This window comes from Meriones unguiculatus, chromosome 20 (genome assembly GCF_030254825.1).
Source record: "Meriones unguiculatus strain TT.TT164.6M chromosome 20, Bangor_MerUng_6.1, whole genome shotgun sequence".
Classification (NCBI taxonomy): Eukaryota; Metazoa; Chordata; class Mammalia; order Rodentia; family Muridae; genus Meriones; species Meriones unguiculatus.
Window position 1 is genome coordinate 47,476,919 of NC_083367.1, and position 14,024 is coordinate 47,490,942.

Below are 14,024 nucleotides of genomic sequence, written 5' to 3' on the forward strand. Positions count from 1 at the left end.
TTTCGTGGGACTAGACCCAGAGATGTGAGCTAGGGCAGACACTCACTCGACAAATAACCCCCGAACAGCCGCTTCACAGTTCACTGAGTCTCTATCACCACAGGCTGTTAAGATGCCATTATTTTAATACCTCAAGGGAGAAAGCACTGCCAATTAAACAATGACAGGTCATCAATTGTAATATGTGACTCCCATTTTTGAGTTGTTAAAACCTTAGTGTGTGTGTGTGGGGGGGGGGTGATCTTGGAACACACACACACAGCATGAGGCAAGCACAGTTCTGGAGGTCTGGAGATGACTAAGACAGACAGCTCTGCCACCTCACAGAGTCCTCAGCCAGGGGAGCCTGTGAGGAATGGAGGAAAACGTCCTCTGTAAGTGGCTCCATTCCTGGGCACACTGAAGCTTGCAAGGGGACACAGGGGCTGCCTGGAAGGCAGAGAAAAGGGTCCTCCAGGAAACCAGGATACTTCAGGCCCCAACAGCAGGATGTGAAACAAACAAACAAACAAACAAACAAACAAACAAACAAACCCACAGCCAGGAAAGATACTGGACGCCAAATGCAATGGACTGACATTATATGAATGGCTCTTGCTTTCCTGAGTGGGCTTGTCTGCGGCTTCACCATCTATCTGTCTCCTTCCTGGCTCCAATTGGCTCCCACCACCCCACATCCCTGCCTTCAATTTCTCGTCTCCTTTGTTGCTTACACACCATTTTTTTTCAACTCTGGTATTTCTATTTTTTTTTCTCCTTTTTCACAACAGGCTCTCACTAGCTTTTTCTTCTAAGTAGAAACCAGGTACACAAGGAAATGTGATTGATTGAGTTCTGACTGGTTATTTGCCCACTGTTGTATTGATCAATGGACATACTGTTTGACTTCCTTATTTTGCTTGATATGTGTTCTACAGTTTCCTACAAAGCGTCAGAAGTAAACTCTCTCTGCTTTTTTAGGTGATTATTGCGCTCTACCAATGAAAATGATGGTAGTTGGCTGGGGCGTGGTGGCTCAGGCTTTTAATCCCAGTGCTTGGGAGGTAGAGGCAGGCGGATCTCTGAGTTTGAGGTCAGCCTGGCCTGCAGAGTGGGTTCTAGGACAGCCGAACAGCCAGACAGCCGGACAGCCGGACAGCCGGGGCTACGCAGAGAAAGCCTGTCTTGAAAAGAAGCCACCACCAACAAAAAGTAAAGCCTAAAATGGCCCTAGTGAGTTGAGGAGATGGTTCTAGGGGGAAGGGCAAACACCGCTCTTGCAGAGGACCCAAGCCTTGGTTCCCAGCACCCATATCTGGTGGCCCACAAACACCTGTCACTCTAGCTCCAGGGGACCCAACACCTTCTTCTGGACTCTTAGGCCACCTGTACTCACCGGCACATATCCACATATAAATACATATGATTAAAAATTAATAAAAACATAGACCTTGGTGATAAAAAGGCATAAAAATCTTCAAGAGGAAACTTAAAACTTACACATATAATTCTCAGGTTTTTTAAAATTTATGTCAAATATAGATGTATATATATATATGTATATATATATATATACATGTTTATAGCTCTAATATTAATGTCCCAAGTCTACATAATTAAAAAAACAAATATGATTTGGCTCTGCCCCCCACTTTATGATTCACTGGGAAGTCTCAAACTTTGACCTCAATTTCTGAATAAACTGTTCTTTGTCACATAGGTTTTCTTGGCTTTAGGAGCTACCTAAGACCTGTTACTACAGAGATGCTATGACGACTTGACTCCTTCATCCCAACAGCCATAGGCTGAACTCCTCTGGCCTTGGGCTAGAAGATTACTTAGGACATACTGGCCTGAACACAGGATGGAATATGTGGTCAGAGAGATGGGGGTCGAGCCCAGCTCTACCCACTGGAAATTCTCCTCTTGGCCACCAGCAAGAGTGGAACATCTCTGCAATTTAATTTTCTTGTCTATAAAACTGAAACAGCATCTCCTTAGCAAAGTTATGGTCAGATTGGAAATCTAGGGGCTGAAGAAATGGCTCAGAGGTTAAGAGCACTGGCTGCTCTTCCAACGGTCCTGAGTTCAATTCCCAGCACCCGCATGGTGGCTCACAATCATCTGTAACAGAATCTGTTTCCCTCTTCTGGTGTGCATGAAAACAGAATGGAAATCTAGAAAAGGGTTCTGCAAAGACCGAGTAGCACGCTGACTCAGTGGAGCTGTCCCACACTGGGTAGTTTCTTGTCTCCTTCCCTTACTGCTGCCAGAGGCACAGTCATTTCCTAACACAGGTGTTAACATGCATACATGACATTTTCCCTTTGCCTTTATTTTCCTGATTAAAAAAAAAAAAAGTTTTGTTTTAAGACAGGATTTCACTATGTTTCCCAGGCTGGCCTTGAACTTACAGCATTCCCTTGCCTAGCCCTATGACATGCTGGGATTATAGGTATACTGTACCACACCAAACTTAAGTGTGTTCTAAGATTAACACCTTTGCTGTTAAATGACAAGGCAGGTTTGCAGGTTTAGGAGGTCTTGGATGGTGTAGCTCATATGCCTGTACGTATAATACAGGCATATTATATATATACATATATATATATTCAGTTACATAGTACATTTTGTCCTCCCTCATATGAAAAACTCGGATTTGCTTTGAAATCTGGCCATGGAGGAATCTAAGATGTGCCACAAAGCAAACAACCTTAGAATAGCCCCAATCATAACAACACTGAGTAAGTGCCAAGTGTTTGCCAAATACTTTTCTAAGTAACTTACAGAAATTTATTTATTTACACTTCACACCAACCAGCTTTACTGTGTAGCCATTACTGTACTCTCTCACTCTCTCTCTCTTTCTCTTTCTCTCTCTCTGTCGGTTTTTTTTGAGGCAGGGTTTTCTCTGGTTTCTCTGTGTAGCTCTGGCTGTCCTGGAACTCACTCTGTAGACCAGGCTGGCTTCAAACTCAGAGATCCATCTGCCTCTGCCTCCCGAGTGCTGGGATTAAAGGCCTGCACCACCTGGCTATTCTCATTTTATTGGAGGACACAGAATTGGTGATCCTATAGTTTCCCTAAAGTCACACAGCCTGTGGACAGAGTGGAGGAGACTCATGAATCTGGCAACAGTCCATTCACCAAACTAATTTTTAGGTTCTTCCTAAGACAGGATTCAAACGTTGCGGTACTTTACCAGTCAGCAACACTGACTACCAACCAACAGAAATTTCTAGCTCCTTGGCCACAAGTGAATGGCTGTGTGGATTTCCTCAATGCTCTTTCACTTCAATTAAAATACTACACCTGGGAGCTGAGTCGGATGGTGCACACCTGCAATTCCAGAAGGTTGAGGCAGGAGGATGGCAAGTTGAAGGCTAATCTGGGCTATAACTGAGAACCTGTCTCAGAACCTAAACCACAACAAAATGCCATGTTTGGTTTTTTAGTATATTCTATCTGGAGCAGGTGATGAGGGGCTTGAGTGGAGAGTGGAGCACTTTCTTGCGTTTGCCCCAAGGCTTTCTTTAAACCTCGGAGTCATTCCGGCTCCGTTTTATTAGAAACAAGGTTCCTGCTAAGCAGGCACACTAAGTGCTTCCTATACAAGATCTTATTTTGGTTTTCAAGATGATCCTATGATATGTGGGTGCTTTCTTTACCCTCATGGCTCTGGGACAGGAATTTTCCTTTGTCACAGAGCTGGCAGAGCAGGAACAGACACCTGCTCTCACCTACAGCACCCTCAGAGAACACATAGTCTCACTTCTGTCTCCTTGGCTCCAAGAATGTCTGCATGTACTGCTTGAGAAGCCAGCATGAAAAACAAATCACCCTGCCTCAGACCTTTTATGCAAAAGGCAAAGGTTTTCCCAGGCTTTGGAAGGGGAGAACCTGCTGGCAAGCTCAGCCTTTGATCAAATCAAGACCCCTACTACCCCAAAGCCCCTGGATGCGAGCAGGAGCTGGCAAACCTGGTCCATCCCTAGCTGGGTTCTTCTCCAAAAACAAAGAACTAAAAGGAGAGTTAAGATTCGGTGTGTACAGGTGGGAGGGTAGAGGCGATGGTCCAGTGTGCTCTGGAGGGTCTTTTGTACAGGAGGAGAGAAAGGTCCTGAACCACAAGACCACGGCAGCAAGAGAAGCACAAAGCAGAGAACAGGGTGGAGCGAGCACTCAGATGGCAGTAGAGGAATGGACAGATGAAAGAGGAAAGATGAAAAAAAATAAAAAATAAAATAAAAAAAAGAAAGAGGAAAGATGGTGGGGCACCGCCCCTTCCGTCTATGTAGACTCAAGAGAGTCTAACCAAAGGGTGTAAATGGACCACCCTTATCAGAGCTATATGTTGCTTAGTTTAAGACCATTGCTTTCATTTTTAGAAGGTGTTTTGTTTGTCTGAAAGCCAGCTCAGAATCCTATGGGAACATGGAAGTAGTTTGAGACTAGAGGGATCTGGAAGATGGGTAGAAAGACGGTGAGATAGGGCAGTTCCCTATCATTCCCTGCTGTTTGGTGGCCATTCTACCCTTTGGGGCTATTGCAGTCACTATTTTAGGAAACTGGTACACAGTATGCTATACCTGTGTGTGTCTTACGATGCTTTCTCTGCTTCAGCAAGAGTTCAGGTGTATCACACTTATCAACTGTTGGTGCTTGTGTGGCTCAGCTGCAGCATCAAAGCAACAATCTGTCCCTTTGAAACCAGTGGGGTCATGCATACCGCTTTGGTTAGACCAACAGCATCAGGGAGAAGGACTTTGGTCATGTGTCACTACTTTGAAAAGCTGATTAAGTTCCAAATGAATCGCGGCAGTTGCTATCACCTTTTAAAGGGTTCTAATCGAGTGTCCATGATATAGTGGTTCTAGCAACAGCACAGCACATCTGAATACATGACTGGAACACAGAATGTCCCTTCACTGCTGTGATGGGGCTGGCACTGATGTGCACTAAGTTGAAAAAAAAAGTTGATCTCATTGTAAAATAAATATGTATAGAATTAGAGGCCGGAGAGCAGATTCAAGCCATTCCTGGCATGGGGATACATACACTTCATCTTTAGGGCCATCTTTAAAAACATGGTCAGATTGCACAAGACATACAGGGTTGTCCTGGGCAGGGAGGGACTAGCGTGGCACACAAGCAGGACTCGTTTGTCTTCTGTGTGAATGGCTCCAAAGCTTCTCACTCTCTTCATTAGCATCAATGCAGTATTCCCAACCAGGGAAGATGCACACGAAAACCTCTACCAAAAGCAAGTAAACAAAACATCCCCATTGAAAAAGAAGCTTGCATGCTTTGTAATACTCCAGGGGAATGACCCAATTAAAAATGGGCTATAGGGATCTAAACGGAGAATTCTGAATTGAAGAAATAAAAATGGCTAAGAAATACCCCTCGGAGTGGTCATCATCCCTAGCAACTAGGGAAACATGAAACAATTTTGAGATTTCATCTCACCCCAGTCAGAATAGCTCAGAGCCACAGAGCAGCTGATAATGTACACTGGTGAAGGTTGTGGAGAAAGAAAAACACTCATTCGCTGCTTGTGAAAATGTGGATCGATGTAGCCGCTCTGGAAACTAGTATGGAGAAGACACACAGAAAAAAAAAAAAATCTACCGTATGACCCAGCTAACCAGCTATACCACTCCTTGGCACATGTCCAAAGGACTCAGCTTCCTAATTGGCAGATATTTGGCCAGCCATGTTCATTGTCACCCAGTTCACAAGAGCCAGGAAATGAAAACAATCTAAATGTCATTTGACAGATGAGTGGATAATGACAAGTACCCGATGGAATACTATTCAACTATGAAAAAGAAAGAAATAATGAAACTTGCAGGTAAATGGATGGGCCTAGAAAAGATTATACTAAGTGAGGTAACACAGACCCAAAACCACAAACATTGCATGTTCTTACTCATCTGCAATTCCTAGCTTCAAAGCCTCAGGGAGTATACATCATGGGGTAACTAGGGAAACCAGAAAAATTTAAAAGGGACACAAGAGGGTTGTATGTGTGTGTGTGTGTCTGTGTGTGTGTGTGTGTGTGTGTGAGAGAGAGAGAGAGAGAGAGAGAGAGAGAGAGAGAGAGAGAGGAATAGCAAGATACAGGTAGCACAGAGTGGAAGATGGAGAAAGGGAGGCCTCCAACGGAGGAGGAAGAGGAGGAAGGGAAGTTAAAACAGATAAAGAAGGAAGGATGAGGAACAAATAATATCAATACTGTTTGATAAAGCCTCGTAAATATAAATTAGTTTATATTTACTTAAAATTATATACAGTGCTTATAAGTATGTACACACACACACACACACACATCTTGAAGGAAGTTAAACCTCTTGGGCCCTGACAATGATCTCTACAAGAACTATAGACTAACAACCCCCTGTATCAGGCACAGGAAACTTTCTTCTGAATGGTTGGTCAGGGTAGTCTAGGTGACACCCAAAACAATACAGACTACCAATGTAGCTCTTAGCTGCCCCTCGGGGGCTGAGGGTAGGCCCCTATTGCTCAAAGCATGCCACATTTGGTACACAGGGTTTGGATGATTCAGGCTAGATCTGATCCGAAAGTCGCTTTCCTGTGGTCGAAGAAGACACTGCCCAAGCAATGAGGGAAGGGAAGCAATTCATAGTCCTCCCCAGCGGCAGCACCTATGAACCACGACAGTGACCAGCGTGGCAAGATATGTACGAAGGGCAATAAGTGGCCTTCACAGGTTTGTGAGAACCAACAGCTGTTTAACTGGACATAAGCTTGACTCCATAGGAGGGAAGCCATACCTGGTTCTGGAAAGCTAACCAGTTCCTTTGGACTAATGAAGTCATGGTCCTTAGGAAAGAATCTACCTCCACTTTGCCAGATCAGCAGAACTCCTTACTAAATTCTCACTGCATTCTCAATCGTATCTTTACACCTACAGAAAAGTGTAGCTGCCACCCTTCATCCAAGAAGCTAATCTTTGCAGCAAACCGCAGTGAGACACAATGCAAAGGCCGTGTATGGTGAGGAGCCCAGCCACGATGGATTTACTTCAGGCTATGGCTGCATTCACGGCTCAGGGGTCACTGAGGAAGAAGAGGCAGAAAGGTTGTGAGAGCCAAAACACCACCAAGTTCACAGTGAGACCGTCTCTCCTAGCAATGGCTGTGACAACGGTTAGAGTGATGGACATTTTAACGTGGAAGGGGAAAATGTCCACAGTGTCCCGCCCCTAGACAAAGACCCTCAGGAAACTAATGAATCCTAGGAGGACGAGATTTAGCCTCTCCCAGAGATGAGCTCCCTGATTGGTTGTCCAATGCAGCGTAACAGTGGTTAGCCCTGAAACCATATACATACAAAGAACAAAAATAGACATAGCATGGTGTGTGTGTGTGTGTGTGTGTGTGTGTGTGTGTGTGTGTGTGTAACAATAATAATCAAAGAAAAAGAGGCTATCAACTTGAGGGGGAGCACGGGAGAGGTTGTAGGGGGTACCTGGGAAGGTCTAGAGAGAGAAGTGACAAGAGCAAAGCAATGTAATTCTATTTCAATTAAAACATTAATAATAATAATAATAGGCTGGCAAGATAAAGGGATAAGTGAGCACTAGCGTCTAGCTGGTGAGTGGCTGAGCTAGGGAAAGCACGTGGGTTGCATGAAGACTCTCACAATTTTGAACATTAGAAAATTTCCACAGTCATTTTTAATCTATAGAAACACTAGGAATGTCCATGAAGTACAACTATTAAAACCCAAACTCCATAGGAAGGGTCAGGTAGGAGGACCCCTCCACAGACCTACCTATCTGCCGCCTCCATAGTGCTCGGGCCCTCCACACTTGGCTGGCTGAGATGTTACACAGGTTACAGGGCACGTGGCCTGCACTTCCCTACCATCCTGCCTTCCTTCTGCTTGCAACCCCCCCCCTTCCTTACACCCTTCCTTACACACTGATGGCCATAATCAGTATCCATCTGTAGCAAGACCTAGCTCCAAAGCACCTTCCATTCAGCACACTGGCTGCAGGAGACAAGAATCTCATCCTCTTTCTCATACTGGAACTTTCCTAGCGCTCTTCCAGGACAGGCAGCATTAACAACCATGACAGCAGGAAGAATCGCAATTGCAGAGCTAATCTGCTCTGACAACAGGGAGCCTAAATTCACCATCATCTCCTGCCTTTACAGTCTCCTCTGAGGCTTTACGAAGAAGATTCGTGAACTCCGGAGAAGCCCGAGATGAAACCTGGATCCACTGTGATGTCATAGGTATTTTATGCTTTTAGGTCTATGGGACAAAATCAGCTTTTTTAACCCAAGAACCCACATACTAAATGGCTACCATGCTGGGCCTGCCTGCGTCTCCTATTGAACAGTGCACTTTTTCTATCCTGTGTCCTTATCTGCTTATCCTGTGTCCCTATCTGTGATGCACGGAAGATACTTGTGAGCTGAAAGCTGCACGGTGACACAGGCATCTCTGAGGCCGGAGAATGACATGTGCCTCTTCAAACCCACCTGCCTCCTCCAAAAGGACCCTAGAGAGAAGAGTCGGCTAAGCTCCACCTCCCCATCAGCTCTGCTCATGAGGCCACAACACTAAAATAGTTTTCATCTTCTCCCTCCACTGGCATTGTAAGTGACCAGAAAGAATTCTTTTCCCATGCTATTTTTATTTTGCCTCCCAGCTGTGTTCTCCCTCCCTCTCCTTCTTTACAACCCTCAACCCTACCAGCCTGAGGGAGCCATAGAGACTCAGGCTCTGGGTGATGATTCCAGAAGCTGAAGTCCAGTTGGGAGTTGGGTGAGCTTCCTTTCCCCTGACCTTCCTTCTCTTTCATCCCTGTCAGGGCTTCCTCTGCTTGCTGGCTTCCTAACCAGAAATCCCAGCTCTGGGGAGGCAGAGAATCCTGGGGCTACTGGCCAACCAGCCTGGTCTAATCAGTGAGCCTCAGCTTCCAGGGGCGAAACAAGTGGCCCACCCCCACGCGCACGTGTGTACGCGCATACATACACACACACACACACATACACACACCAACACACACCCCAACACAGACTCAGACACACAAAGACACATACACTCCAAGACAGACACAGACACACAGACACACACACATTGGGATGTCAATTCATTTGTCTTCATTTCCTCCTCTTCTCCAAACCTTTAAATAACTTCTACATGCAGCCCTTTCTCTTCCAAGGCCCAATTTTATGTTCTGTTCCTACAAGATTTTTGCCCAGCCATTTCCTGAGAACCAACGAGAAACTGGCTAATGAGAAAATATGAACTCAAAATATCCTTCAGGATTTTCTCTCACTGTAGCTCTTACAGTCTCAGCAGCTGAATGAGCACTGTGTTAGGGGAGACGAGAAAACTTTCAGCCACAAGCTTACTTCTCCAGGGGGAATCTCTCTCTCTCTCTCTCTCTCTCTCTCACACACACACACACACACACACACACTCCCGCACCTGTCTATGAAGAGCTAGATGACCACGCTGAACTGTGCCCCAAAACATTGGGCTTGTTTATCTAATCACTGGTCTTTATAGCCTTGCATTTCCAAAATTAATTTAAAAACCACAATGAAACCGCTATGTTACCACCAACGAAAGAATCTTGGCCACCAGGCTAAATATCTAGTCATGCGTACAGCACATTAGTGCGAAGGCACACATCGCAGTTTGGGGTTTAAATGGAAAAATCAATGCCCTACAGGAACTGTACGGTTGCACAGCAGAATCTGCTTTAGCCAACGCTTTCTTTGTTGGTGCCTTCTGATTACGCACATTTGTGTATTCCGTGCATTGATTTTACTTCGCTTTTTTTTTTTTTTGTTAGTTACTCAATATTCCTGCCTCTTCCAAGAAGTGTGGGCTAGAGGAGGGGCACAGAGACATTCGACCATCAATAATACGGAGCCAATGTCCCGTCTACCTGGCCTAGGCCCTACTCTGTCGGTGGTTGTGGCCTGGGGGACAAGCCTTCCAGCTGTGTGCTTCTGATCCCCTGGGACCTCCAGAGCCCTCTGTGCTCTCAGCGTTTTCTCACACTTTCCCAACTAGCTGCTTCTGGGGCTGCAGCTAGCCATGGAAGAAGATGCCAGAACCACCCTGAAGCTAAAAAGGCACTTTGGAGTCGAATGTGCAATCCTCCCCGTCAGCTTCCTTAAAAATCTGCTCGAAGCTGTAGTAAGAAAATTCCAAGGAACTCTTATTTCTCTCTTAGGAATGAACAATTCTTTTACAAAAAAACAAAACAAAAAACAAAAAAAAAACAAAAAAACAAAAAAACCGTAACTGCTCAGGCCTTCTCAACAGCGAAACACACCGCTTTTCTTTCTTACAGTTGGCAAAATATTTTTTCTTCTTAGAGAAATAAGGTTCCTCGTGTTCTCTTTAGTCTTCTTCCTCTTTTTAATCACTGGAAAGTATGCTGAACAAAATCAAGCATTTCTAACTGCCATGAAGATTGCACCAAACCTCTCAAAACTGCTGCTAACACAGCACCGCGGTAAGCTAGGCAATGAAAAGCATTTATTTCCTCTAAAGGTATCTGGAAATGAGGTTCACATTAATTTTTTTTTTCTTCAGTATACTCTCAAGCACATTTACTTTTCCAATACACAGGGGAAGTTAAGCATAGTCTTTACAATCTTCCTAAAACAGAAGTAAGCCATTCCTGGAAGCATTCTGACACGAGAACATCATAAATCCTCCCCTCCTCTAACCCCTAGGCCTGGATGACCACAGTTACCAAGAGAGCATTAAAAACAAAGTGAAAATGCCCTGCAGAGTGCGTAATGCTACGGCAGACCTGGACGTTTAAGAGTCCTCAAACAAAATATCAGGTTGAGTTAAGTTTTCAAATGAGCAGCTGCATTGGTAAGCAGCGAGTCTGCCTGCAGGTTAGCTGGTCAAGGGCCCTGCACACAATGGCTGACGTGGTGCTATTGTGATGGAGCCTGCTGGGCTGCATGGAGGAGGCTCTCTCTGCCCACACGGCAGCTGCCACGGCTGGAATGGGTAAGGCCTGTATTTTTCACCCTTCTCCTGCTCTCTGGCCACTTTGTTTCTAATGAACAGTTGGTGTCAGAGCCAAATCCAAAGGCTGTTCCACGTGGGAATTCCTAATGCAGAGACCTGGCAAAGCTCTACTCTATTTGGCCAAAAATCCGAACAGAAATTAAGCTACCTCAGATGCAACGACCGAGCATCTTCATTTTCTTTCCCTGTTTTCATTTAGTTGGAGCAAATGTTTTGCTTTAATGCAATTGAAAGGAAAAGAACATTTCGGGACACCATGCTATATCCTTCATAAAGCTTCATTTTCAAAAGCAGTGTTTGACTCTCTAAATAAATGACAATTCATTCTCTGTTTACTTTAGGTAAACAGAAAATGCATTGCCGAGCACTCATTTTCAAAAGCTAATCAAGAATGTTAGGTCCCAACAGATTCGTTTAATAGAAATATAATAGGCATTCCTGCTTGCTTTTCATCCTGTCTCGCTGTAAATGCTAAAATGAACAGCAAATTAACCTTGCGTTGGAACCGAGTTTCATCACAGCTGATGTCCCTCTCATTTGACAGTAAACATTCCCCCCCATTCTGTCACTACTTTGACTCCTGCAGGGGAGAGAGATGGGGTTTGGCAAGAGAGTGGAGGAATATTTCAACCCTAGAGGGAGTGCTGTGTGTCAAATGGGCTGTCTTTCCTATCAGAAGCAAGCTCAGCAACCTCTGTCTGCTACAATAGCACACACTTAGGGCGTAGGAGGGAGGGAGAGGTGGGGTTTTCTCCAGGCTCCATGTATCTAAAGTTATATTTTTATCTTTACTAGCCATTCTCCAAGCAGCTGCTTATAAACTACAATACAAAACAAGCTAATAAAGGTGGGGCCATTCAAGCTCTAAAATCAGATATAAAAGATTTGCAAACAACTTGAGATCTTATAATTAATATGCAGTGAAATCAGAATTAGCACTTAGAACTCTACACAGAAAAATATAATATCTCATAAATTATGTAATCACGAACAAACCCTTGCAAAAAAAAAAAAAACTGTTTTCACTGTGCTAAAGTAACATTCTAGACTTTGTTGTAAGTATGTCATTCTTACAAGTAGTTCGCAGTTATTCTTGAAGGCAAGCCTTGGAGTTTCCTTAGCATAGTGCTGCGGGGGGAAAGTTTCAGCACGTCCATCTTCATCTCTAGCCTGAAGGGAAATATAACGGCCTATTTAGGGACTTACAAATAATGGAAGGAAAAAAAAAAAAGCAGCTAAAAGCATAACAGCTCAGATCATTAAACAAACGGGAATCCAGAAATAACAACATCATCAAGAAGTTTGTTTAAATACGCAGTATGCCTTTTAGAGATCACAATTTGGGATTTTTTTTTCCCTATGTCCTTTAGTTTGAACATGCAAATTCATTGTGGTGTAATAGTTCAAATGACACAAAGCAAACCCAAATCAACTGATTTTTGTTGACGGTCACCACCACTTGAGTGTTGCAGTGACGTGTTTCCTTGCACCGTTAGGATTCTGTGACATACATACGTGTTTAAACTTTTTGGCATGCTTAAGCAGTTCTAGATAATGCATTTTTAAGAAATTCTAATAGCAAGGCCATAAGAAAAGCAATTTGCATAGTTATATTTTGAACTGTAATATTATTAGAGATAAACTGATTCCCCTCAATGTTTAAATAAAGATCCGAAAGGATCGGTGATCTCATAAGAACAATGATTCTTCAATCAAATGCAGTAAAAAAAAAAAAAAAAAAGATTTAATTAAGAAGCTGCATTAAAAGTTACTGGTTATTTGGATCTACACTGTCAGTTAAGAAAGCTGCCGTTTCAAGGGAGGCATTAACATTATCCATCAGCAACACCCACTGCGGTCTTCTCTGCCTAGTCTCCATTGGTTTCTGGTTTGGAGCTCGTTTGAGGGAGAGGTGGGTAAAAGGGGCGTGTCCGAAGCACACTCATTAATCCATTCATCCAGTGACACTTGTAGTCAGTAGCTCTCATCTCCTCTCAGCCCTGTTTGCTCTCTCTCTGTCTCTCTTTCTCTCTCTCATTTCCTCTTATCCCTGTTTCGCTCTTTCTCATCTCCTCTTGGTCCTGTTTGCCCCCCCCTCTCTCTCTTTTTTTCTCTCTCTTCTGGCCTCCTGAAATCCACAGCTGAGATCGCCTCCCTCACATATGGCTTGCATATAATTATGCATATTCCATTTTGCACTGCATTAAAATGATGAGCTCCTGGCTCCCTGCCAGCTGATTTTTAAAAGCCCCAATGAAGTAGGAAAGAGGAGAGAAACACAGGGAGAACCGCTCAGGAAGCAGCAGGTAGTTCTGTCTGCTGTCTCTTTAGATAAAATGTATGTCTGGCACCAAGGGAACAGCTGAGAACTACCTGTTGTGATATATGGGCTGGAGGGGGAGGGGCAGTGAGCAGAGTTAGTGACACAGCAGTGACAATGCTTACGTATTATTTCTCTGACGGGGCGAAATCTGCCCTGACAAGTGCCACTCGGAGCTCCCCAGCTATGCTGTGTAGACTGTCATTTTTAAAAAGGAATCCATACTCTGCACATTTGGAAAATTGCACAGCTTGTATTTAATCAAGGTTTCTGTTACTCATCATGAGGGTCCTAGGTGGAACTGAGAGACGGAATAATGTGGTCGGGAGTGGCTGGGTCATAACAAGTCTATGTGGAAAGAGCTTTCTCTGCTTAGGTCTCATTTTTATATATCTTTTATGAACACCTCTGGGATGTGGTGCCTTTTCGCTATGCCGTTATCCTCTAGAAAGCCAGAGGAAAACTAAACTGTGCTTTAGGATAGGCCGTATGTGACAGAGAAGGAAGAAGCGAGCATTGTGTCCTCTGGCCGAACAGTCAACTGAAACCGGTGACGGGCGCTTCCCACTGTATGAGACCCCTCTGCACAGTGCAGGACGATGGAACTCAAGGGCGCCCATGTTAAAGCCCGACAGATAGGGGCAGCAGCGAGGACAGGCCGAGGGAGCCGGAAGGA

At 44.4% G+C, this 14,024-nt stretch overlaps 1 protein-coding gene across 1 annotated transcript in view; it reads right to left on the reverse strand.

Moving 5' to 3' along the window:
• Sobp (sine oculis binding protein homolog) overlaps nt 1–14,024 on the reverse strand; it is a 147,395-nt gene that overhangs the window by 39,438 nt on the left and 93,933 nt on the right. Inside the window, 1 exon segment of the mRNA XM_021644367.2 lies at nt 12,103–12,198. Coding sequence (XP_021500042.2) covers nt 12,103–12,198 — 96 coding nt within the window.